At 38.6% G+C, this 25,145-nt stretch overlaps 1 protein-coding gene across 6 annotated transcripts in view; it reads left to right on the forward strand.

The window, feature by feature from the left end:
- ADAM23 (ADAM metallopeptidase domain 23) overlaps positions 1-25,145 on the forward strand; it is a 188,081-nt gene that overhangs the window by 142,234 nt on the left and 20,702 nt on the right. For 3 of the 6 annotated variants that reach the window (XM_023259637.2, XM_045034390.1, XM_045034392.1), the window contains exons 19-24: positions 823-873; positions 1,577-1,640; positions 3,402-3,507; positions 6,221-6,340; positions 7,591-7,759; positions 10,050-10,161. In XM_023259637.2, the coding sequence (XP_023115405.1) occupies positions 823-873; positions 1,577-1,640; positions 3,402-3,507; positions 6,221-6,340; positions 7,591-7,759; positions 10,050-10,161 (622 nt within the window). The other 3 variants (XM_011285539.4, XM_045034391.1, XM_023259638.2) reach the window with 2 other exon arrangements.

The raw sequence follows: 25,145 nt of genomic DNA on the forward strand, positions 1-25,145 counted from the left end.
ATTTACTGACAAGGTGAAGACTGGGGGAGGACCCAGTGCCTGTTGTTGTGTTTCTTATTCCCTTGTTTTACCTGTATGCATGTTGCTTTTTTTCTTTTCACATTTGCTTTGAACATGGTACCAGAGCCTTTGGCTTGAACTGTCTTCAGGTCTCTCAAATGTGGCAAATAAAATGCATAGATAGTAAAATTTTTAAATTATTCAAGGTAACTTTTTGGGAAAGTGAAGTGTACTTTTTAAACAATAGTTTGATAAATAGACCCAGGAAAAGAAAGAACCATCCCGCCATGATTGTTCTAGTGACAGGCCTGTAGTTTGAGAGGTTGGAGATGTTCGGGGATGCAACACTGACATTGAGTTGAAAGAGTATTTCTTCTTTCTCAGTGATGTGGCCTATGGGTGAGCGTCAGGGGTGTCGAATGCAGATCTGACATTTCACAGGGCTGAGAAAGGTCTTGTGAATTAGTTCCCCAACGTGTCCACTCATACATATCAAGGTGATTCATTCCCTTGGTTGTCTGTTTCAATTCCTTCTACTTTTAACTGTAGACAAGTGAATGTAATGGTATAAAATACCCATTGCATGGATTAATTTAATTGTTATTTTTACCAGTAATACGAAGAATTTTACTGAGAATAATTACCAAGAATAATTTTACCAAGAATTAGTTTGGATAACCTACTTAAGATTACTCATGTTTTTCTAAACATTCCCGATTATATATTCACCATGGTTGGTTTTTGTTTTGCATTTTTGTATATTGTACACAGAATCTGAAGGTACTTATGTTGAACATTAACTAAACACATTATATTTTTCAGTGCCCACCAAATCTTCATAAGCAAGACGGATATGCATGCAATCAGAATCAGGTATGCTGGGCGATAAACTTTAAGTGTAATTTTAAAAGGATTAGTTTGTGAGTTCTTTTTTTCTTTTTGATAAATGTAACTTTGAAGGGAAATTGCAACTCAAAGAACAATAAATTATTGCAGTGGTCTTCTAATTCAGCATTGCTTCATAGCATATCAAATACTAAATATAGTATTATATTTAACCCTGGTGACAAATTGTCTGATTGAGGGCAAGGGAAAAAATGTAACAACTAAGGAATTACGAATTTAATTTATTGAGTTGTGACCCTCTTTCAATAACGCCAGCTTATTATGGGAAAGTCTGACTGTTATAGTGTGCTGTAATCTGTTATAATTAGGATTTTTTTCTTTCCTGAAAGCCATGTTGTAATGTAACATTCACACCCAAAAGAAGCTAAAGGTCATTCTGGAATCACCCAAGAAGCGTACCAACTTTTGTTTTCCATAAAATGTAAAATTGTAGATGATTAAGTTTTGACTTCAAGAGCTGTACCCTGAGGTCTGTTCTGGGTTTTAGAATTTAACTGTCTGTTGTACTTCCCTTAAGATGTTTGTGATTTTTATTTTCACTGAAAATATTGGGGTATTGAGTGAAAAAAAAATCAACTTATCTAAAACAACAAAAGGAGATCTTGCAGTACAAGTCTGGGGGAAATGGAACCGACTGTGTGGGCCTCCTAATGTGTGTCGCTGTCCTCAGGGCCGCTGCTACAACGGGGAGTGCAAGACCCGAGACAACCAATGTCAGCACATCTGGGGGACGAGTAAGTCATGTTTTCCTGCTTGGTGGCTGCACACAGGTTTCTCTCCATACTATCCTGCACTGCCAGTCTTGCTGAAAGACATGTACAGCTTGGTGTTTTCTTTTGTTTTGTTTTATTTTATTTTTAAATGATTATTTATTTATTGAGAGAGAGAGAGCATGAGCAGATGAGGGACAGAGAGAGAGAGAGAGAGACAATTCCAAGCAGATTCCATGCTATCCGTGCAGAGCTGGATGCAGGACTTGATCTCAGAAACCATGAGATTATGACCTGAGCCAAAATAAAGAGTAGGATGTTTAATCAACTGAGCCTCCTAGATGCTCCCGGAGTGACGTTTTCAAAAAAACTCTAGGAAAGGATGAGAGTAAAGAGGACTGTGAGTGTGATCACAAAACCACAGAAAACAACTGTTCAAGCTGAGGACTTGTTATCAGAACCAAGTCGTGTCACTCAGTGATCTGGCTGTCAGAGAAGGGATGTCACATCCACTCGCAAAGATTGGGTTCAGTGGGATGGCCACATTCATTGTCGAGACACTTGCGTGATTCACTGTGTACCTTGGGTTTAACTTTTACCCCTCAAGTTAGCCTTCTGTTCTTTTACCCCAGAAAAGTACCAGACTTTTTAAAATTCTGTAATTCTATTATCTCACTTGGAAGGGAAGAAGTGCAAGTCCTTCCTGAGGGGCAGACACATAGAGATTGGGAACATAGTCGTGACTCTCAGTACATTCCCTAAGTGTTAATGCACCCCTTCTCTTCCTGACATTTACAGTGCCTTTCCAGCGAACTTCAACTTCAGCCTTTGGGGGCCAGACCACAACAGAGAGAAAAGGGTCTGTCTTGTGGTGGAGGCTGGGTCACCCCCAAAGGAAGGAAAGCACATGAAGGGACAATAGAGCCCCTGCAGGAGTGATTTCAGTGTTTCGCAAATATCATTTAACTGAAAGGTTTACTTTCAGTGCTTCAGTTTTGACAGAGGAAAGATGATAGAGGCATATTTGTCTTTTAAAAGGTTTATACATCAAAACCCAAGTGTCGATACAAAATCTTAACTGCCTAAGACTTTATAATATATTTTAATATTAATATAATACAGACCTAAGGTTCTTTTTTTTTAAATTTTTAATGTTATTTATTTTTGGAAAGAGAGAGACATAGTGTGAGTGGGGGAGGGGCAGAGAGCAAGGGAGACACAGGATCCGAAGCAGGCTCTAGGCTCTGAGCTGTCAGCATGGAGCCCAATGCAGGGCTCAAACCCACAACACGTGAGATCATGACCTGAGCCAAAGTCAGATGCTTAACCAGCTGAGCCACCCAGGCACCCCAGGCCTAAGATTCTTTATTAGTTTTCTGTATGCCACTTTCCCTAATGCCTGCTGATGGCCATTTCTACCTCCCTCCCTGAAACCCACCAAACAAGAATTTGGGAATCAGTTTGTTTTTCAAGTTAAAAACAGGGATGTGTTAGCACTGTCTTGTAGTAGCTTGCAAGAGCCAAGTGTTAAATTTTCAGGAATTTCAGAAGCCTGTAGCCATCACATTGACGGTTGAAAATTAGCCATGTGTTAATTAGACCGTGGAAATTTGCACAGTGGTATTTACACCATGGAAATTGGCATGGAAATTGGCAAATGCTATGAGTCAGGATTTTTTTTTCTTTTTGTGGACAACCAGTTGTTAAGCATTTACCTGCACACTGCTGGTTGTGAATAACAAAGATGACTAACACAAATTCTCTTCTCTTGCTCATCTCCAAAAGAGGCTTCAGGGTCTGACAAGTTCTGTTACGAAAAGCTGAACACAGAAGGCACAGAGAAGGGAAACTGTGGGAAGGATGGAGACCGATGGATCCAGTGCAGCAAACAGTGAGTGGTCAGCTTCAGGGGCACAATGAGTGACTCGGAAGGCCTGGCTCAAATGTGACGTGGGCACAAAATAAGTGTTACCGATTTTTAATAAACAGTCAACGATTGAAAATGTTAAGAGTATGTACTTTAAGAACACATTAGTCTTTCTAGAAGCAAATGGCTGTGGACTAAGCAGTTGCCGTGGCACAGACTCACAACATTTCTATAAAACATTTCTCCCATGTTGTCTTTTACCTGATGCTTGTCTGAAAAGACACTTTGCCAAGTGTTAAGACATAATATTGGGTCTTAATTTGCTACTTTTGCTGGAAGGTATGGCCTATGAATGTACTAGTATACACAAAGTTCTACAAGCACAATATGTGGATTGTCTATATTTCGGGGACAACTCGAAGTGAAGTGGTACATATTTTGGATCATTCCGTGAGTGCAGTACCATTTGATTTAATTAAGCATCTAACGTCTATATCAGATTTTCCCCCCACTTCTAAAAAGCCTCTAGTTAGTGCATATTGGAGGCATCTTTACTCAGGAAATGACATATTTTTAGAGGACACTGGTAATAGTTTTCCCTGGATTAGTTTCGGAAAGTGAAAACTGTGATTGTATAGTTTATTAAAGTTAACTCAGTGACATGATCTATGGGACCATTAAGTTATGGGCCAAATTTCCTTCATTATCCTTCCATATCCATAAGGATTCTCCCAGTTCTGAAGCAAAGCAGGAGTTTTATTTTTCTAGTTAATGATCTCTGTTGTACTTTATGAAACTTTGCTATTCATGTAGTCTTTGATGGTGGATGAGGCCTTAGGAGACAACAAATCTTTGACCAAAATTTCTTTAAAATTAAACCAAAATAATAGAACGTAACTTCTCAACTAATGTCTCACAGGTGAGGCACAGACATTCCAAAATATTGCTTCTTTTTCGAAGGTGACAGACAATAGGAGGGAGGGGGGCCTAAAGTAGTAAAAATGTATGTGGTTGGACACCTAGATTTCATTAGCTAAATGTCCTGGACAAACCTATCATTTCTCTGTGTCTGTGTCACTTCAAAAAGTTTGGGAGGCATTGGATTGGATCATTGTAAAAGATAGCTTTTGAACATCTAGTAATAGAACATCCAACCCCCAAGGGGGTAAAGAAAATTAATGCCTGTTTTCTGAAATGTTTAAAAATTGGGATATATAGCATGTAAGCAGAAAAGTGAGTAACGCACAAATATTTGGTTTGCCAAATGATTATTACATGAATCTCCATGTCATTCCTACCTGGATCAAGGAATAGAACTTGCAGCATTGCAGAAAACGTATCCTTCCCTGCAAGGTGCCCTTGTCTCTCTCCCGCAGGTACTGCCATCCTTTTCTGGCAATTACTTTCTTGGCTTTTACAGTTTAGCTGCCTAAGTTTTTTTCATCCCTAAACAATATATTTTGCCTAAGGTTTTGATATAAAAGGAATCATACTTCATGCATTATTTTCTATTTTGCCTCTTAAGGTCAGCATTTTAAGCATCTTCCGTGGTGTGTGTCGTTGTTCATACGTATTGTTCATTTGTTTTATTTTCATTCGTATTCATATTCCCATCCCATGATGTATTTCTCCGCTCTGTGTTAATTTAGGTAGTTTCTGTTAATTTAGGTAGTTCTGTTAGGAACCATACTGCTGTGGGTATTCTTATACGTGTAACTTAGCGCACACTTGTACATGTTTTTCTAAGGCCGATACCCAAAAGAAAAATGGCTAGGTTGGAGGGTATGTGTCTTTTCAGTGCCACCCAGATGATGTCACAGCTTTCTAAAATGGCTGTACTAGTAAACCCAACTGTCAGTAGTACGCACATGAGACTTTTGTGGAATCACATACTGACCAACACTTGGTATTAAAAGACGTTTTACTTTTATCCTTTCCGGTGGCATAAACTGCCATGTTATTTTGGTTTGAATTTGCATTTCCCTGATTGCAAATGGAATTTAGTACATTTTTGTAGTACATTTGTAGTACATTTATTGGACATGGATTTCCTTTGTTTGATGTGTCATTACAATTCCCCGCCCTTTTTTAGGGGAGAGTTCATTGTTTACTTAACAAATAAGCTGGAGGTAGCTGCTCTCATGGGGGCAGGGGCGGGGGCGGAGGCGGGGTGTGTGTGTGTGTTCATTTAACAGTGTCTCTAAGGACCCAGATGATTTTGACCCTGTAGCATGTTGGAGTGTCTGTCCTTCTGCTTGTGAACTCACGATGGCAAGGTTGGATACAAAGGCTGCACATTCAAAGACAGGCAGTGTGAGAGTAGGAACAAAAGGTCTTCTCCCTGTTGGGATCTGACCTCTTATCCAGAAAGCAACATTCTCCCCAGCAACTTCCTATCTGGCTCCTCTTCCAGTCACCACACCCAGGGGCCACTTTTAGCCCTATTAGGGCAGGACAGAGGGAAAGTGGCCGTAGGGGATGGGGGTGCCAGACTAGCTCAGACACCGGTCATGATCCATCTCTTGAGGTTGGGCATGTCGCTACCCAAACAAAACTGCGATCCTGTGAGCAAGGAAGGCATGGGTCATAGCCAACCAGCAGTACTTGAACACGTCTTTATTTAGAAGGAAAGAAAATATTTTCAATTTTTGAATAGATGTGGACTGAATAGTTTTGATTATTTTGAGCTTGATTCATCCTATCCTGTTCTGTTTTTGTTTTTATTTGACATGCTCAGTGATGTGTTCTGTGGATTTTTACTCTGTACCAACCTTACTCGAGCTCCACGCATTGGTCAACTTCAGGGTGAGATCATCCCAACTTCCTTCTACCATCAAGGCCGAGTGATTGACTGCAGGTAATATATTAAATGTTTGAAAATCTAATGAATCACGAGAATTACAAATTCAGAAAAATCAAATGAATTTTTTCTGTTTCTCACAAGAGGACTGTTGACTTTAATTTTATGATCACCTTTTATGTTTAGAGTTAAAAAACAAGGTTGTATATTGATTTGCAAATTACATTTGCTCAAAAATGGGACCACTTATTAGTAGAAGGGTCTTCTTTGTAATTATAACTGTTGAATAGACTTACAGTGTCCATTTTGACCTATGGTTAAAGCTTTGAGCACTGTAATAGCTCAGTATTTGAACACTATGTGTGTTCTATTTTTTATCATAAAAAATAGACTTTATACTTCACGCAGCATATTTCTGCTTTAGAAGATGGTTTAATACTCAACATATAGAGCATATTTATTAAGATGTTATTTATAGTTGTGGGCATACATTTGATATCCAATTATCTGTGAGTACAGGGCACAGGAAGTATGAGGCTTATTTTTTAAATCACACGCACATGGTACTGTTGTGGCCCCAAACACGTCTGGGATTCCCCTACAGAACCACTTTTAGTGTCTGCAGACTTTTATCCGTAGTGTCCTTAGAGTAGCTAACCTTCATCTTCCATGAGTGAATGTAAGATTTGGAAACATCCAAAAAAAAAAAAACCAACTTTTGAAGAAGATTTAGTAAAGTGGTTGGGTGAGCAAATTGAAAACTGTTCTCTTGCTCAAATGATTGCCGGTTTTTGTTTCCTTTAAACTGCTCTGAAAACAATTCTAACCAGGTCCTAGACAATAAGATCCTTCCTGGAATAAATTTGTAATCTAATTACTTAGACGCACATTCTTTAAAGGTGTAAGTTTTCACACATCTTTAGATACGATAGCCTAATTAAATTATATATTCCAAACTAGTATATTATGTAGAAGCTGGCTTATTTTGTTCTTAGGCAACTCACCCTTAGTCTTCATGCTGGTCTTGACAGCAAGTGAAGATTTAGTATATACTTTGTGCCGATGACATTTTTTCCCCAATGACATGCAGTGCAATAATGGCAATGAAATGTATTTCCTGTCCTCATGTTCTTTTATTGAAGGGAGGTGGGAAAGGGGGAAAGGCAGGGAGAGGTGGAGAAATGCTAGGAGCCATCTATGTCCACTGACAGCCTCTTTAATTTCATGAAGAGCAAGCCTCTTTCATGTTGGCTTTCTGTTTCTAACTATGGTGCTAATGGTTGCATGAATATCTTTCTCCTTTTTAGTGGTGCTCATGTGATTTTAGATGATGATACAGATGTGGGCTATGTAGAAGATGGAACGCCATGTGGTCCATCCATGATGTGTTTAGATCGGAAGTGCCTACTGATTCAGGCCCTAAATATGAGTAGCTGCCCACTTGATTCCAAGGGTAAAGTCTGTTCAGGCCATGGGGTAAGTAGGCATCCGCGTTCCAGTTCAAACCTTTATTCTCTGGCATCCTCAAAGTTCACAGTCGTCAGACTTGCATTTCAGCCATTCTCCTTTTGCATCTGCTGCCAGTGTCTATGCACTATGATAATTTCCAGACTATCCTCATCTGCTAAGGATAATACCCATAGGTACCGAGATGGTTTTATTTGTGTTGTTTGTTTTATCACTGGCTATTTGTATTTCCCACATTGTCTATACCTTGCCAGCTAAAGAGGTGGAAGAAATTGGTAGGGTTCCTAAAAGAACCGTAGACCCCACGTGAACTACTTTGTGCCATTCAAGATAACTTTATTCCTCTCAGCATTCCCTTTCGGCTACTCAGCATGTGTACTGAGTATCTGTGTGTACAAGATCACATAGACTAGATGTTGAATCACTGATATAATTCACATGTTTAAAATTATATAGTTCTGCTCCGCCCATTGCCAGCTGAAGAGAAAATGCTTTCTCCACTCACACCTGTATGTGTTTGTAATTCTGTGAACAAGGTGGGCAGACACTGCCTGGCAAACTGAGACTTAATATCTCGACACAGATTTTAATAATTATTTAAATTAGCTTAGTAAAAGAAAGACGTTTCAAAATTTATAGACTTGAGAAATGGGAAAAAAATAGACATGAAGAAATTGAGAGTGATAACATAAAAGGAAAATGCTGGAAGGAAGGCAAAAATAATCAAAATATAGCTAGCCAGCAGAGGACGTGGAATACAACAAGGTAGAGAGGCCTTAGAAGGAAATGCCTAATGACTATTCAGGGTTTTGGGTTTGGTTGAATCCTAGGCTCACCAGTATAGCTTAGTGATTTAGAGCATGGTTTTGGAGGCTAGAAAGAACCATGGGTTTGAGTCCTGACTGTGCCCCTTGGTCTCCTGGTGACTTTGGGTAAGGCACTTACCTTCTCTTAGCCACCAGGGTGATGGGTAGTATGGGGATTAAATTAGATGCTATGCATAAAGCACTCGGCATAGGTACCTAGCACATAGTGAATGTTCAATAATCACTGTTAAAATAAAAGCACTGGACAGACATTTCAGTTATTTCAGTTACCTCTCTGAAAACATCATAAAACTTAATGTCTAGAAAGGCCCTTCTTAATTCTGTACTTTTCTTGTCACTTTTTCGTCCTGTTAAATAAAAGGTCAGATTCAACCTTGTTAATCGCAATCATGCTATTATAACACTTCAGATTAAAAAGCTTCTTATACCAATAGGCTGATATTCAGTTTATCATCTCTAATGATCTGTCTCTGAATGTATTTCACAGGCAGATAAGAATTTAAACACCTCTATCTCTAGTTTGCATGGTTGTTTATTTCATCTAAATTACAAGTCCATTCCAGCATGCTGCTTGGTCCCCAGGACAAGCGAAAGGAGACAACAATCATTCTAGGAGGGTCTTCAGCCTGGCTGACTGAGAGAAGGGTGGTACCAAGGGCAGGCAGGGGAGGTGGGTGTTGTGCTCATTTGGACATGGTGAGGTAAAACAATGCATTGGTGGTTTATTTCATCTGGTGTTTAATCTCTGGCCCTGCCACTGGAGCCCTGTATCTGTTAATTTCTTGAATTAAGCATATGTTTCTGAAGTATGTTCCTAGAAACAACTACTTCTGAAAAAACGACATTGTCAGACAGTTGTGTAAATAATATCAACATAAACAATTAACATTTAATTTAAAACTTTCTTCCATTTGGAGGCACCTGGCTGGTTCAATTGGTAGAATATGTGACTCTTGATCTCAGGGTTGTGAGTTTGAGCCCCACGTTGGGTGTAGAGATTACTTAAAAGTAAAATCTTAACATTTTTTTCTTCTTTTAATGGGTATTTCTCTATAATTAACAAGAAAACACCACTCAGCAATTTTATGTATATGTTGTCTCCCCTTTTCAACCGTGGGAGACTTAAAAAATTCAAAGTGGTTTTTAAAGGCTTCCGCCCTGCCCCACGTCTCTTTTACATTCATCACCATTAGTCAAAAAAGCAGAATGAGGGGCACTTGGGTGGCTCAGTCGGTTAAGCGTCCGACTTCAGCCCAGGTCACGATCTCGCGGTCCGTGAGTTCTAGCCCCACGTCGGGCTCTGGGATGACAGCTCAGAGCCTGGAGCCCACTTCCGATTCTGTGTCTCCCTCTCTCTCTGCCCCTCCCCCGCTCACGGTCGGTCTCTCCCTCTCAGAAATAAATAAACATTAAAAAAAGATGTTTAAGAAGCACCATGAAAATGTCCCATTTCTGTTTTTTGTTCCTCACAGGTGTGTAGTAATGAAGCCACCTGCATCTGCGATTTCACCTGGGCAGGGACAGACTGCAGTATCCGGGATCCAGTTAGGAACCTTCACCCCCCCAAGGATGAAGGACCCAAGGGTTTGTGCGATTTCAGTTTCAATTCATTACATGCTGAATTTGTTGGCACTCTTCCGATGGTGCCAATGTAACAAGTGAAACGATTTGAAAGGAGACACTCCAGAGTATCTCTTTTGCCATTCAAACATATAATTCATGTTACTGAAGCATTAAGGATTCTAGAGTGACGTAGTGAAGCATTTGAATTTCCCCTAGTTTAGAACTGAGATTAGAAAGAGGTAAATATACCAATTTCCTTCCTTGCAGTTTCCTTTCTTTCCTATAAACCTCCTTCCTTTCCCATAAGCACATATGTTAATCATTGTACAGTTTGTCTCCACTCTGCCAGTTTTCTAATAGGTAAAATCTTTTTGGCTAACATGAGACTCTAGTCATTCCTCAGAATTAGAATCCTCCAGAGGGAAATTGCTGTCTTCTATGCTCTGCTTAAACACATTTTTGATTGGGAAGAAGTGGAAAATCTTCACAGAACTATATATATATTTTATGTTTATGTATTTATTTTGAGGGAGAGAGAAAGAGCATGTGTGAGTTGGGCAGGGGCAGAGAGAGAGAGAGAGAGAGAAAGAAAGAGAGAGAGAATCCCAAGCAGGCTCTGTGCTATCAGCACAGAGCTTGATGCAGGGCTCGATCTCACAAACTGTGAGATCATGACCTGAGCCAAAATCAAAAGTCAGACGCTTAACCAACTGAGCCACCCAGGTTCCCCCCAAATCCTCACCGAACTTTAATTCTTCAAAGAGAATATGAAAGATCTGGACTTTGTTTTAGTCAGTTATCAGAAAGAGAGAAATTAGAATTTTAAAATTAGAAGGAGTCTCAATGGCCATCTAGAACCACCCTCATCTTGCAGATGAGAACACCCAGGCCTTGAAGACAGGTGACATTTTATAGTTATCCAGGTAGCCAGAGACAGAGCTGGGACCAAGACCCAAGTGCCCGATCTCAGGCCCAGTCTTTTCTGTTACGTTGTGTTATAACATGCTCTTTATCATCATAAACTTGGTAATCACTTTCTCATTATTTCTCCCCCATTCCCAAGCCCTCATATGATTTCAAAGATCTAAAATAAGCCATCAATTGCAGTAGGCTTATTACAGCATCTATAGCATTGTACCTGAGAAACCAGAGTTTCTAGAGCAGGGGATGTGTCCCAGTGACATCGTATATCACGTTCTTTTTCATGGTGCCACTAATGATATTTTATAAATAACTATCATGATTTTTTCCTGCAGGTAGGAAAAGTACCTATAGAAATAGTGTCATTTTGATTGCTTAGTTTTGCATGGGAGCTCATTTAAACTCTCTGAACTTCAGCATCGGGAAAATATTGGGAAAACATGACTTTGAAAAGTATATGAAGCGCCATGCTCCTCAGTTCCTGAAGAGATTTAGCTCATCTGGGTGCATGTGTAATGTTCAGTAATAGTGGGTGTGTTAAAAAGTCTCCATGCATTTACTTAATATGCCTATGATATTGAAATTCTGTAAGAAGAACCATAGTCACACCCTCACAGTCTATTTCTGTTCTCCTACTTCTATTTGTAAAAAGGAACCAGTTCCACTTTTACATTTAGTCTTAAAACTGGAACAAAAAATTCTTGGATCCACCTTCAGAAGTTAGATTTAGAGCAGATTTCAAACTCTGACAAGAGAAGCAGACGTTCATTCTTTCCAAATTTTCTCTCCATGGCACGTCTGTGATTCTCTTAAAGATCTAGATGCTGTTTCTTCAAGTGATATATAAAGAAGAGATGAACAGAGCTAAATTGACTTAGCCTCTGTCCTTTTTCAGTACGTGGGGGTAGAGGGTTAGCAGTTGTCCGATTCTATTTCCCATTCCTTCACCCACCTATGCCTAGAAAGCTTAGTTGGGAGGGTGTGAAGCAAACAGCTGCATTCTGGAAAAGAGGAGATTCACAGCCGCCTTCTGTTTTGTTTTCCTTTTCCCCATGGTGCTCTTCTATATTATCTTTTAAAAATAACTTTTATGACCATTCAAGTAATACTTGTTTATGGTAGAGAATTTTGGAAATAAGGAAAAGGTTAAAAAGAAAATAAAAATCACCCTTAATGCCACAACTCAGAAGTAATCAGTATACACATTCTGGTGTATTTCTTTTCTGTCGCATGTTTTCTTTTTTCATTATTAGTGAAGACAATGGAGTCACTAAAGTAAAGGCACCCCCTCGTTCTAAAATTGCTAAAATCCTCGTGACTCTGGTAATCTTTATTAAATAGAAAAAAGCCATTAATTACTATCTATGAAGAGCAGTTATTATTGTAAATCATTAGATTTCTAGAAAAGTCAAGCAGTTTTAGCATGACTAAATAATAGCTTTATCTATGATGGTTATTAATATCTTTTCAGCCTCTATAAACAATCCGTTAATACATTCGTAAAATGAGAAAGAAACAAAATCACAATTTTAACACCTTGTTATCAGTTTTATGATTTTGTTTTTGATATTCTGGTTAAAAGAAAATGATAAGAGAGAAACTAGGTACTTCCAATTGTATCCAGATAGCAAATATTTATTGGCCATCTACTATTTAAAAGGCAGCACATCCTTGGCATATTGTAGGCACTCAATAAATATTACATCCTTTCCCTTTGGGATCATGTGAAGGAAACAAAATGGTGCATGCTAGTGCTGATTTTCAGTTTGCCAGTAACCATTTGTATTGCGTTGTCGAAGAGTAGCAGGTCATGAACTCAAGACACTGAAACAGTCTGTACTTTCTTGACTGTGGGTGCCAAGGTTGCTTGTGAGGTGCCAAGGTTTTTCTGTAACTGATTGCCATATATTCTTTTTCATGATCGAAGTGGTTTGGTTGGCACTGGCCTTATGGATCACAGTGTTTGGGTGCTTCTCAGCTGCTTGCCGTATACAGTGGGCAAGACCCAAGTGATCTGACCTGTCATATCCACGGATGAAGGCTTTTCTGTATAGATACAGTGACAGGGTATTAAAACATACTTAGTTTTATTTAATTTTAGTGTGTTTTCTTGTTATGGAGGAAAAAATTCAGAAACAAAGCTGAGAATATTGCCTTTTGTATTATTAACATGGGCATAAAAGATAAATTGTATACAACTGCAGGCCTCTGAATCAAAACATAATTAGTAAAAAAAAAAAAAAAAAAAGGAGAACTCTGTGACTTTGTTTCAGCTGATGAGGGTGTCAGAAATGAGCCAATGTGTTTTGGGTATTTCTCTTATTTTAACAGAAAGTTTCTGGAAGAATAAAAACTCAACCTCTCCATCTGGGTAGGGGCAACGCCCCCCCCCCACACACACATAAAAACATTGCCATTCAATCAAAAAGAATGAAATCTTGCCATTTACAACTACGTGGATGGAACTAGAGGGTATTACACTGAACAAAATTAGCCAGTCAGAGCAAGACAAATATCATATGACTTCATTCATATGTGGTATTTAAGATACAAAAGAGATGAACATAAGGGAAGGGAAGCAAAAATAATATAAAAACAAGGAGGGGGACAAAACATAAGAGACTCTTAAATATAGAGAACAAACAGGGTTGCCGGAGGGGTTGTGGGAGGGGGGAGGGGCTAAATGGGAAGGTGCATTAGGGAGAACACTTGTTAGGATGAGCACTGGGTGTTATACGTAAGGGATGAATCACTGGAATCTACTCCTGAAATCATTATAGCACTATATGCTAAGTAACTTGAATGTAAATTAAATTTAATTAATTAATTAAAAAGCTAAAAAGAAACATTGCCATTGAAGTTGGCTCTGCACTTGTTGACCCACAGTTTATTTGCTCCAATGTCTCAAACCAAAATTATTAAAAGACAGGAAATAGCATTTCAAAGCAGAAACCATGTGAGCAAAGATTTTTTTTTAAAGATTTTCCATTACATACTACTTCACTCATGTTTTCTACACTGTCATTTATTTCCCATATTTTTACATATGAAGATTCTTCTGGTCCCTCATCTCCCAACATGTGTCCACTGAATTCGCTGAAAGAAGTTATTTTACTTTACCCTAATGGGGTAGAATAAGTTTGCGCCTTTTAAAAGGCCTGGAACTCCCACAGGCTATAGGAGTGTCAGTAGAAGTACTGATAATTTTTGTCAATTTGTGGGCATTTTTTCATGGTGCTTATTATGCAACACAATGGAACTTTTCTCACTGGATGGTTTGCAGCAGCATTACAGGAGGAAAGAGAAGAAACTGATACATACCACGTTTTCATCGATAAGGAAGGGCAGAGACGCTGCTAAGAAGCTTTGGTTAGACCCTTTCATTATGTCCACAGTCATCACATCAGAGACAGAAGGGCCTTAGTGGCCATTCAGTCCAGACCCATTGTTTTACAAATGGGTCTAACTTAATTCCCAAGGGTAACAGAGCCAAGAGTAAAACATAGATCACCTGGTCTTGAGCCTAATACTTTTTCTGTTATTGCACACTGACTGCCTCACTGAAAGCTGAGTATTAAGTTACTCTGCGGGTTCTCACAGCATAGTAATAAGTAGAAAGGGTGAGGCAATAAGCAGGTAATGATTAAGCAGATTAGCTCATCCATTGCTTCTCAAGGGAGTATTATATTATTAGCATTTCGTATCTTGAAAGCAATAATTTCTAAGTCTTAATACCTTAAAGAGCATTATTAATGTTTACATTTACCTTTTGTGTATATCTGTTGCTTCCTTTGTGAATGCACACATCTTTGATTTTGTAGTTCAGATGAGTAGATATGAGGTATTATGGTAGTATATGATTACACTCTTGCAGAATTATGTATCACCTATGTATTTTTCTCGTCAATAATGGCCTCATCAATAACTTTTAAGGGTTTACCAGGTTTTAAAAGTTTTCAGTAACTGAGTTTATTTTGTTTGGGTTCAGAAAAACTCCATGATATTTCCATTGACAGTGTCTGAAATAATATTCTTATATGAAGTTAATTTGTTTTTCGTCTTTTTAGACATTTGTCCCAGTGTATCTGAAAATGAACTTAACTTTTTAAAAATTTCATGGGAAAGAGTAAGGAGATCTGATAGTGTGTCTGACAATGAAATACGGAGCTAGAAAATATATGTGTGTCATGCCAATATTGTATTCTAACATATAAAGAATATATTTAGTATTTATTTCTAATCCTAAATGTTAGCAAAATCATACATCCCTGCAGAAAGAACTTTGGTTTATAGAGCACAAATGATGGCTTTGATGCCTCCTGCCTTTGAAGTATTCGGGATGCAGGATTATAGCGCCTTTCGCTCATTAGAATCACATGGATGAAATAATGCACCTTTTTGTTTCAGAAACTCTCTAAAAGTAAGAAAAAACCCCCAACTACTCAGTTTCAAAAGCGCAATTTCACGCTATCTGAAGCATGACTTGTCTGTGGAAGAATTCTACATATAAAGTAAGAATGTCTTAAGAAAAGGAGAAAATTTACAGTTTGTATCTTAATATTATATACTTATCCAAAATTCTGCCTGTTAGCACATGTGAGCCTAGGTAGCAGGGAAGCAACACTAAAAACAATGATAATAATAAACCAACAAACATCAGAATTTAATAAAACAAAAATGAGGACATATTGCTAGAAAATAATTTCCACAAACAAGTTATAATACAAAGGTAAGTATGTTAAAGAATTAGGAAACAAAGTCGCATCCCTAATAGGGGCATTGCGTTATTAGTTATGAGTCTTTACAAGTTTCATCTCCAGGTTTGGTGTAATGCAAAGAAAGTGAGGTGTATCATCATGTACCCAGCATAGTTCCTGGGACAAAAAGCACATCTAGTAGATAATGAATGAACAAATAGATGCGTGAATGAATGAACAATTACAGTTACATCGTAAATAAATTAGTATAGAGGTAAAAAGGAGAGCATAGACCCCCAAAAGTCCAAGGGAGTTTTTTTTTTCAATAAGAAGGTAAATCCTTTGTAGCTCTGGGGAGCAGCTGAAACCTGTTTTCAAATTTGTCCCCTATAAAAACCTACCCACTTGTGAGCCAGGCAATTCGTTCATGTCAATTTAAAAGCAGGTTGAGTCACTGCGCGCTGGAAGAAATAACCCTGTTAAGTATCGCGATCAAGAGTCAAGTGTATTTTACATACCTTTGCAGTACACCAGAATTAAAGGTAGCGGGCAAACAAGGAGGAGGGGGAAGACTTTTGAAAAAGCTTTTTTCCCCACTTATTTTGTCTTGTTTTGGTGCTAGCAGTGGTTATCAGTTGAGAATTGGGAGATAATTATTCTTGCTCAGCAGAGATTATAGACTGTATCTGTTTCTCTGGAATGCACATTTGAAGTGTCTGTAGGGATGCCTTGCTCCTCTGGTTGGTTTCTAACACCCACATGATGGATTGCCTAATTCTCTTTATGCTACAGAGAGGAATTATATCTGTAGCAAATAAAAAGGCCTTTTTAAATTGTTATTCATCATTTATGCAGTTATAATTTTTAAAAATTAACACACATTCATTTACTACCACATTTTACAGGTGTGTGTGTGTGTGTTTTTCCTGCAATTTAGCATAGGTAGCTTATATAAACATTGAAGAGTTAATAGGAGTTTCAGGTATTTTGGCTCTGAGGGCCAATGCCTAAATCTTAAGCAAAAAAAAAAAACCCCAAAACCCCCCAAAAAACCCAAATTGTAATATAATATGTCCTTGTTAATTTAGTATTCTGAAGGCAATTATTTTCTAAGATCTTAAAAAATGAGTATTTATATTTATAGTACCTTTCATTCCAGCATTTGCCTCCACAGTTTAGAAATCTGAGATATGGTTTGGTTATTTTGAATTCTAATGTACTGTCATATCTGGAAAACATCACCACCACCTTGTATGTTGGTCTTTTTTCCATTCCCCTCAATGCTCTCGGTAGACTTTCTGTTTTCTGTTGTGTTTCTGTTTTTTGTTTTTTGTTTTTTGTTTTTTTTTTTTGCTTTTTATTAACAACTCAGGTTGTGCCTAGCTAAGGATAAAAACTAGAATCTCTCACTCTTATGGTTTGCCCTGCGATTAAGTGGATGTCCCCCTACTCACCAGCGTTGGCGATCAAGGTTCTCTCTCTTCTTTGGGAGAGTAGTTGGACCCAAAAGGTCAATGAACACAATACTAAGCCTTAAAAAACTGTGAGTTCAAATCATGGCTCTTTGTTTTCCTTCACCGTCTCACAGCACACAATCTGTGCCATGCAGCCTTGTCAAAGTTAATCTCTCTTTTCATTAGTAAAGTGATTTGAAGCCAGCGCTTTTGATCGCATGAAGATAGGAGATAAAGTGTGTATATGTCCACACGCTTGCACGCGCGCACACACACAGACACAGTCAATCTTAAATAATCTGCCTTCCTGCCCCAGCACTAAACTTCTTGGCTGTGTGGCAAGCAGCCTGGGCACCTCTGGGCAGTGAAGACCCTTTTTGCAACATCTGAAAGCTCAGAGCTCAGCACGGAAGTGGTGATGTGCAGGGGTGGAGTGTCTCCAGTCAGTAATCTACCATTGGGTGATCTGAAGCAATCAGTGCTTCCCAGCGACCCTGACTTTCTCTGAGTGCATAGTTTATGCCCTGCAAACTGTAAACAACAACAACAACAACAACAACAACAACAACTAAACACCCAAAGACTGTGCCAGAAACCCGAACATTGCAGAGTTATGTGCAATACACTTTTCCAGGTGAAAATGTACTTAATTTTAAAGATAGTCTTTTAAATTTGTAGGATTTTCATAAAAATGAACGTAAGTTCTAAAGTTTGAAAAGATGCAGCTTCTTAGGTGTATTTTACAGTTTGAGAAGTTTGTGAAGTATGCTAACGGTCTGTTACTTTGGAATTAAAATCCAGACTTGCTGTTATGCTGTTTAAATGACATTTTCATTCCAACTCATTCCTTGTAGGAACTGTAACTCAAATTAGATTATTTATATGTTTAACAGTATTTATAAGAGAGGATTTTTTAAGTAGGGTTTGTAGAGTTTGAAGTTAAATTAGCCTCAACATTATTCTCCAGTATTTTCAATGTGTATGTACACCTTCATTTTAAATTTTAAAGCAGAGGTGTCAGTATTTAACTGACTTTCAAAGCATTTCCTGACTAGATTATGTTGTGTGTTAGCGCAGTGTGTGATTCGTTTCCTTTGTTAAAACCATCTCCGTTTTCCCTCCACACAGTGCACATGACCACAAGCAGGCTAATAGGTGCTGTGGCAGGCACCATTCTGGCCCTGGGGGTGATTTTTGGAGGCACAGGGTGGGGAATAGAGTAAGCATCTTTGTGAGTCTCAGAGTGTTTCTGTTTGGTTCCCGGTGTGTGAACTGACTGCTGGTACCTAATCCCCACCGCGTGTTGTCTCGTTGACGTGTTCCCCTTGCAAGTGCACCTTGTGGTGTTATTTGGATGTGTCTGTGTCGTGTGGTTTCCTCGTGCAGTGAAGAACCTTCTCCTGTCTGGAACAATGTGGGGCATAAAATAATATTGGGGTGCTTATGATGTCTTCACAATTGAGACGATGGTCCAAAAGCTTCCATTGTTCTTCTACTTACAAAAGTAATTTTAAGATACAGACCTTTTATTGTCATTATTTTTTATTGACAAAAAATGCTTTTATGTGAGTGTTTTATTAGTATTCTTGAAATGAATGCAATCTTCACCGAATAAATCCATGTTTACAGCTGGGAATTATTAATAGTTGCAGCTTCTTTTGAAGATAATTTGAGTGATAGTCACTAATATTCCCTCCATGTATTTAAAGTGATATGGGAAGCTTTGGCTTAACTTTTTAAAGAAGATACTTAGTATATTGCCTTCATTTTTAAAATATAAAATAGATTGATAATTCAAATTAGATGCTTCCATAACTGTGTGGGACCAAAGAGTGTGAAGAAGAAAAAGATATTTATCCAAACCGGCAAAACCTTAAGGGGAGTAGTTGCAGATTATCTGGTGGCTTTGTCTTAAAAATAGCCAGTGCACAAATAAATTGTGTGTCCCTGGCCCGTGTTGATCTTTCACAGAAATACAGGTCTTCTGGTACCTCTATTAAGGTTGCTGTGTACTTGATCCAAGCCTCAGAATAGCTGTCAGTTCTCCATGGGATATTATTTTCATGAAGTTGCTGATCTGTAGACTAAAAGGTTTTCGTGATTCCCCCCTCTCTCTAATTACAGGAAGAACATTTACAAATGACAGAAATACCCTTTCCCATGCTGTCTTTGTGTTCACGGGGATGGGTGACACTTCACAGTGGCCCCAGATGAATTACTGGTATCTTAAGGAACCACCAGATAGCCTCTACTCAACCTGTCCAAACCATGGGCACGTTGATCATGTAACACGCATTCCTCCTTAGTCCCAGTGATTGTGGCCCACAGATGCCCTTCCATACCAGTACTGGGAGACCCAGACACCGAAATAGTACAAGGAAAGCAGGCCTGTAGTTCCCACTCTGTGTGGAAGATTACCCGAACCTTCTCTCCCCTGGTTTGAAGGACTTTGACTAGATTTACAACTGCCAACTCACCTCCCATGGGTACAGACTGTGAACTAGTTAACCCAGGGCAGCTAGAAAGACTGGAAAAGATATTTTGTTTCTCTTTACCTATTAGAATATAAAGTTTTAGAGCAGAGGTAACATTCAGAGAAAACAAAAACTTTGCCTTGTAAAATTTCACCTTAGGTCTGCTGACTGGATTACCTATAGAAGTAACATTCCTTTTCCAGGGGAAATTCTATACATACATTTATGTGAAATTCCTCCTTGAAGAAAGGTAGTTTTTGAAAAAATCATCCCAAGTGTGGTTTTAGATTATTTATTGACCATAATTGTGATGTGCTGCAAAGTACCAACTAAGGGATGAATTTTAATAACTTTCCCTTTGAGTCTTAGAGCTAGGCAACCCCCAAGGCATTTGTTGTAAAGCATAGTCCTTGTGACCAGTGTCTGTTTTCATCATCCCTTCCAGTCTTGTTGGTTTGTGGCTATTTCTGGTTGTGACAGGTAAGTCTGTATAAGTGTGTTATTTTTTCTAAAAATAGATTTGTTATTTATCATTCTTGGCTTATGCACTATTTTTTGTTTATTAGTTTACTGATTGTTTTCCTTCAAATTCTAAATTTTGTCATAATTGCTAAATCATACAGTTTTTTAAAAAAAACCCATGATAGTACAGTATACATTGTTTTAACACCTCCTGGCTTAGCTAGTAGTGTAATGTTCATTTAGTCACTAAGGATTCCGTGAATAGAAGGTTTGGAAGTTTTTTGTTTGTTTGGGTTTTTGGGACCAGGGGGCAGGGGGTTATTTCTACACCTTAGTTTATAATTGTAAATCAGGACTCATTTGTCATGAAGTATCTATTGATTCTAATCCCAACCTGTCTTCTGAGCTAGTAAAGTACAAATCATGCCTAAAGCCTAAGGTACATGGAAATATAAATATTTTCTAAATGTTTATTTCAAAATATGTTTCCTTGTTAAAATGTGGGGAGGAAATACATATAAGTGGACTGTTTCATTAGAGCAGGGGTTAGCAAACTTTCTGTAAAGGGCCAGAAGGTAAATAGTTTTGACTTTGCAGGCCACAGGATGTTTGTCACAGCCTTGTGACTCTGCTGTCTTAGCATGAAAGAAACTGTAAACCACATGAAAATGAATTAGCGTGGCTGTGTTCCAACAAAATTTCTTTGCAAACCAGTAAGTGGAGCCAGATTTGGCCAGTGGGTTATATAGTTTGCTGACCCATGATTTATAGCATAAGCTTTCGAGTCAGACACATCTGTGTTCAAATCTTGCCTCTGTCACTACATTCTAGAAGTCACTGTTTCTTCATCTAATAAACAGGGATAGTCATAATTCTTACCCCGTATGGTTTTTGTGAGGATCCAGTGAGATGTTTTGTCACATGGTTAGACCCTCACCTGGTACACAGTGAGTGCTCAGTGTAGAGTAACTAACCTGCTTTGATTGCTGTCACATTACTCTTTATTCTTATTTGTGCATTTCGGAAGGCCACTGAGATTTGGGTTCTGTAGAACCTCAGTGGTTAGTCCTGAGAATGAGTCACGAGCCCATGCGCCCGAAGAGACCGCATCCCCGAGACCCCCGCTGCAGCTGTCTCCCACCTTTCCACTCACCCTCACAAACCCTGAGTGGTCTCTGAGTAAAAACATACAACACACACGATTTTAGTGCTGCTAAAAGTGGCATCCGTTTGTGTGCACAGTTGAGGGCACTGATGTGAGCAGAAAAGAGAATTTTTTTTATGCAGAAATGAACATATACACAAAGTCAAGGATTTCAGGGGAAATAGCAAAATTGGCCTTATGACTTCTGAAACGGGATATTCAGTTACGATCGGAAGTATTTTGTTGTTGGGGGCACTCTACCTGTTAGCATCCGGAAGGATGTGAGGTGCAGAATAATTCCTGTGCTAGTTAATGTTGCTTACATTTAAAAATCGTGAGCTAAGGCATTTTCCCCTGTGAGTGGAAAGGATGTGCTGTCATATGCGTTAAGTCTTTCTTACTCGATGGAAACCCCACTTTGTATTTTCTTTCTTGCTGTCCTTTCTACTCCCTTTTTAAACTCTATCTCCAGGCCTCGAATTTCAAATGGGAACTTGAAAGATAGTCTCAGTTGAGCCGGCAGAATCTTTTTTCCATTTCTACAGAATTACCCGGATGAGTTTTCCGCTTCCTCCCTATCTTGCCTTTGGAACCGCAAGTTGTTGTTTAAACACTGTATGGATCCTTACAGTGAAGAAATGCCCCTCTGAGCACAAGGCTTTTAAGTCAGATCTTTATTAGTAACCTCCTTCTGACTTTTTTTTTTTAACGTTTATTTATTTTTGAGAGAGAGACAAAGTCAGAGACTTTGGAGGAGGGGCAGAGAGGGAGGGAGACAGAATCTGAAGCAGGCTCCAGGCTCGGAGCTGTCAGCACAGAGCCCCACACGGGGCTCGAACTCAGGAACGGCGACGTAGTGAACCGCGAGGTCAGGACCTGAGCGGAAGTCAGACACTTGACCAACTAAGTCACCCAGGCCTCACCTCCTTCTGACTTCGAAATGTTAATTGTTTCCAAGTGGGGGCTAAAAAAACAAACCGTAGCCTTCCGACAACTTTGGGTGCTGCTTGAAAGAGCACTTTACTAGAATATTTTCCCTTCTTTTCCTGCCATGATTTGCCAGTAAGATTGAGCTAATTCTAATGCATCCATGTTCTTTATGTGCTCTTTTGCTTGCTTGATTCATGATACTGGGAAAGAGGAGGAGAAGAAAGACTGGGGACGCTGGCAGTTGGGGCACATTTGCTTCAAATTCTGTGGAAGGTGAATGGAACGGAACTTAACCGTCAGCGGTGCAGAAGCTTTAGATTCAGAGGCATTCGCGTCCAAGCAGTAGCTCTCCCTCGCATCAGAAGTGCGATTACACTAAGTCAATCAAGGCGATTTAAGCGTTTAGCAATTTTTTATGCAGGGTATTTACTTCCGAAAAACCGCGTAACTGCCTTTCCCTTGTGGTGACGACAGTAGATGGCTCATATGACTTTCTTCCCATGATCCTTTGTCACAGGTCCTAGTGCCACCAATCTCATAATAGGCTCCATCGCTGGTGCCATCCTGGTAGCAGCTATTGTCCTTGGGGGCACAGGATGGGGATTTAAGTAAGCAACGCCGCATGTCTTCTCCTCGGTGGCTCTGGCATTTCTCTTTTCTGCTTACATAACCAGGTTTTGAGTTCCTGCTACAAGATTTCAAGTTTTAGCAGTAAACTGTTAAAAATGAATATTTTTATTCAGAAATGGGCTAGAAAAGAAGAAACGTGGAAACCTCAAACGTCATCGTCAGGCTAGTGGGAAAACTTGAAATGTAGAAGGAATTCACATGCACAAGTTTAAGGAGAACAAAGTAGAAGTTCTTCAGTAGAAGCCGTTCCAGCTTTTAGGAGCAAGCATTCTGAGATAACGTTTTTTATACACGATAATCAGGACACTTTGCAGTTGGAAATAAGGGGATATAAATCCTTTGTGTGTTTAAAACTCATTTATATTCCATTGACGTTTTGAATTTTTCACAACCTAAGTAACTCTTTGTTCAATATTTTTCACACGTAACACATTATGTGTAGCTTTGTGATTTGAAAAGCTTTGTGATTTTATAAAAATCAGATTAAAAAAAATTATTAATTCCCTAACCATCTGCATTGGTTTCACATTGGAATTTGAAATCTGTGGCTCTGTGATACTTAAATATTTTCTAATTAACTGCAAATTAACTGGCCTGTTTCCATAGTGACTTTTAGTCATTTAGTCATTGGATTGTGCATTGATCACTGAACTACGTTTGTTTAAATAGACATGGCAGATATTCACAAATAAACCTTCATTATGACCAAAATTTGTAAACCTAGTTTATCAAGTTTTGATGTTTCCATAGTTCAGGTTCATTGGATAATTGCTTTGTATATCTTTTCTTCGGGCTGTGGTGGCTTGATTAGTATGATTTGTAGATAAGACTTCCTATGCCAAATATTCCCTCTGATAAATTAAGTCCCAACCAGATCTACAGAAACAAATTTAAGTGGGAAATAAGACCATTACCTAAATTCAAAACCCACTTTGCCTCCATCTGGTTACTCAACAGAGGAAGCTTTTTACTTGAATTCTCTGAATAATTGCATTAATTATGAACTTGATTCTATTTAATATTTTGAATCCTGAATTCAAAATATTGAAACCAGGTAAAATGTTATTAGAAACTGATTATGGAAGAAAAACAAACTACATGATGATCTAAATAAATTCAACATTTTCTGATAATTTTGCTATCATATTAGATTTAATGAGTAAGCCTACAAGTTTTTGAGTAGCTTGAACTTGGAAAGTTGTTATCAAATGGTACTTCGTTTCTACAGAGGTATTTGTAAACTTGAACTTGTTTGATGAAATAGTAGTTTTGGCATCATCGTGTTTTCAAAAACACACACAAAATGGACAACTCACATTTGAATTTCTCATCGTGGTATTAACAAGACATTGCCCAGATAATGAGTCACTCATGGTCCCTAATATATGGCACTCACCTGAAACATGTATATTAATATATATTATATATTATATATATTATATATATTGTATATGTGTTTGTTTTGTTTTGTTTAGGCCGGCCTAATTCAAGCAACAATTTTTCTTCGTGCCATATTACTGTAAAAAAGTCATTGCATATGATAGTAGTCCCATGATCTGTTATTATTTTAAAATACTTCCTTGAAATTTTTCATAAATATGCTTTAAGAAAAATAAATTTGGCTCGTGCCCAAGCTTCTGCCTTTTGGCATCAGGAAGCCTTGGTTTCAAAGGACTGGAAAATGGTCCTGTGCATCTCTGATGTCCAGCCACATGCAATGCCAAATTTACTATCTCAGCCTTTGGAGACAAGAGCACTATTCTGTAGCAGGACCTCAAAACAGTGGCCTGGCCTAGCGCACAGCTTGAATTGCATGTTTCTTTGGGGAAAAATGGAAAAGCCTTTATCACTGTGTATATAAGTGGATTAGGCCCTGTACAGATGACTTCTATCTGAGAGAGATGTCTACTCATCGGAGGAACAGAGAAGAGGAAGGGGAGAGGGACACTTAGTGAGGTGAGAAACAGCCTCTCCCAAGGGCCGAGAGGGGACCGCTGTGCAGACATGCGCACTGATGCACTAAGCCAGCGCCCCTTACCGTGCCCTATGAGCCTAAGAATTACTTTAAAGGAAAGCGTTGTAGGAAGGCACACACACAATCATATGAAGTATCTTTATGCCCTAAAACACAGGAAAAACTGAAGACAGAAGAATTCTTGAATGGTAGTAGTTTAAACCTGGAGACGCCACTGTTCTTCATGATGATTGTTGGCCACTATATGAGGATCTGAATTTGCTTTAGATTTTAAGAGCAGCCATGTGGTTTATATTAAACATTAAAGAACTACTTCTA

Source organism: Felis catus, chromosome C1, assembly GCF_018350175.1.
Source record: "Felis catus isolate Fca126 chromosome C1, F.catus_Fca126_mat1.0, whole genome shotgun sequence".
Classification (NCBI taxonomy): domain Eukaryota; kingdom Metazoa; phylum Chordata; class Mammalia; order Carnivora; family Felidae; genus Felis; species Felis catus.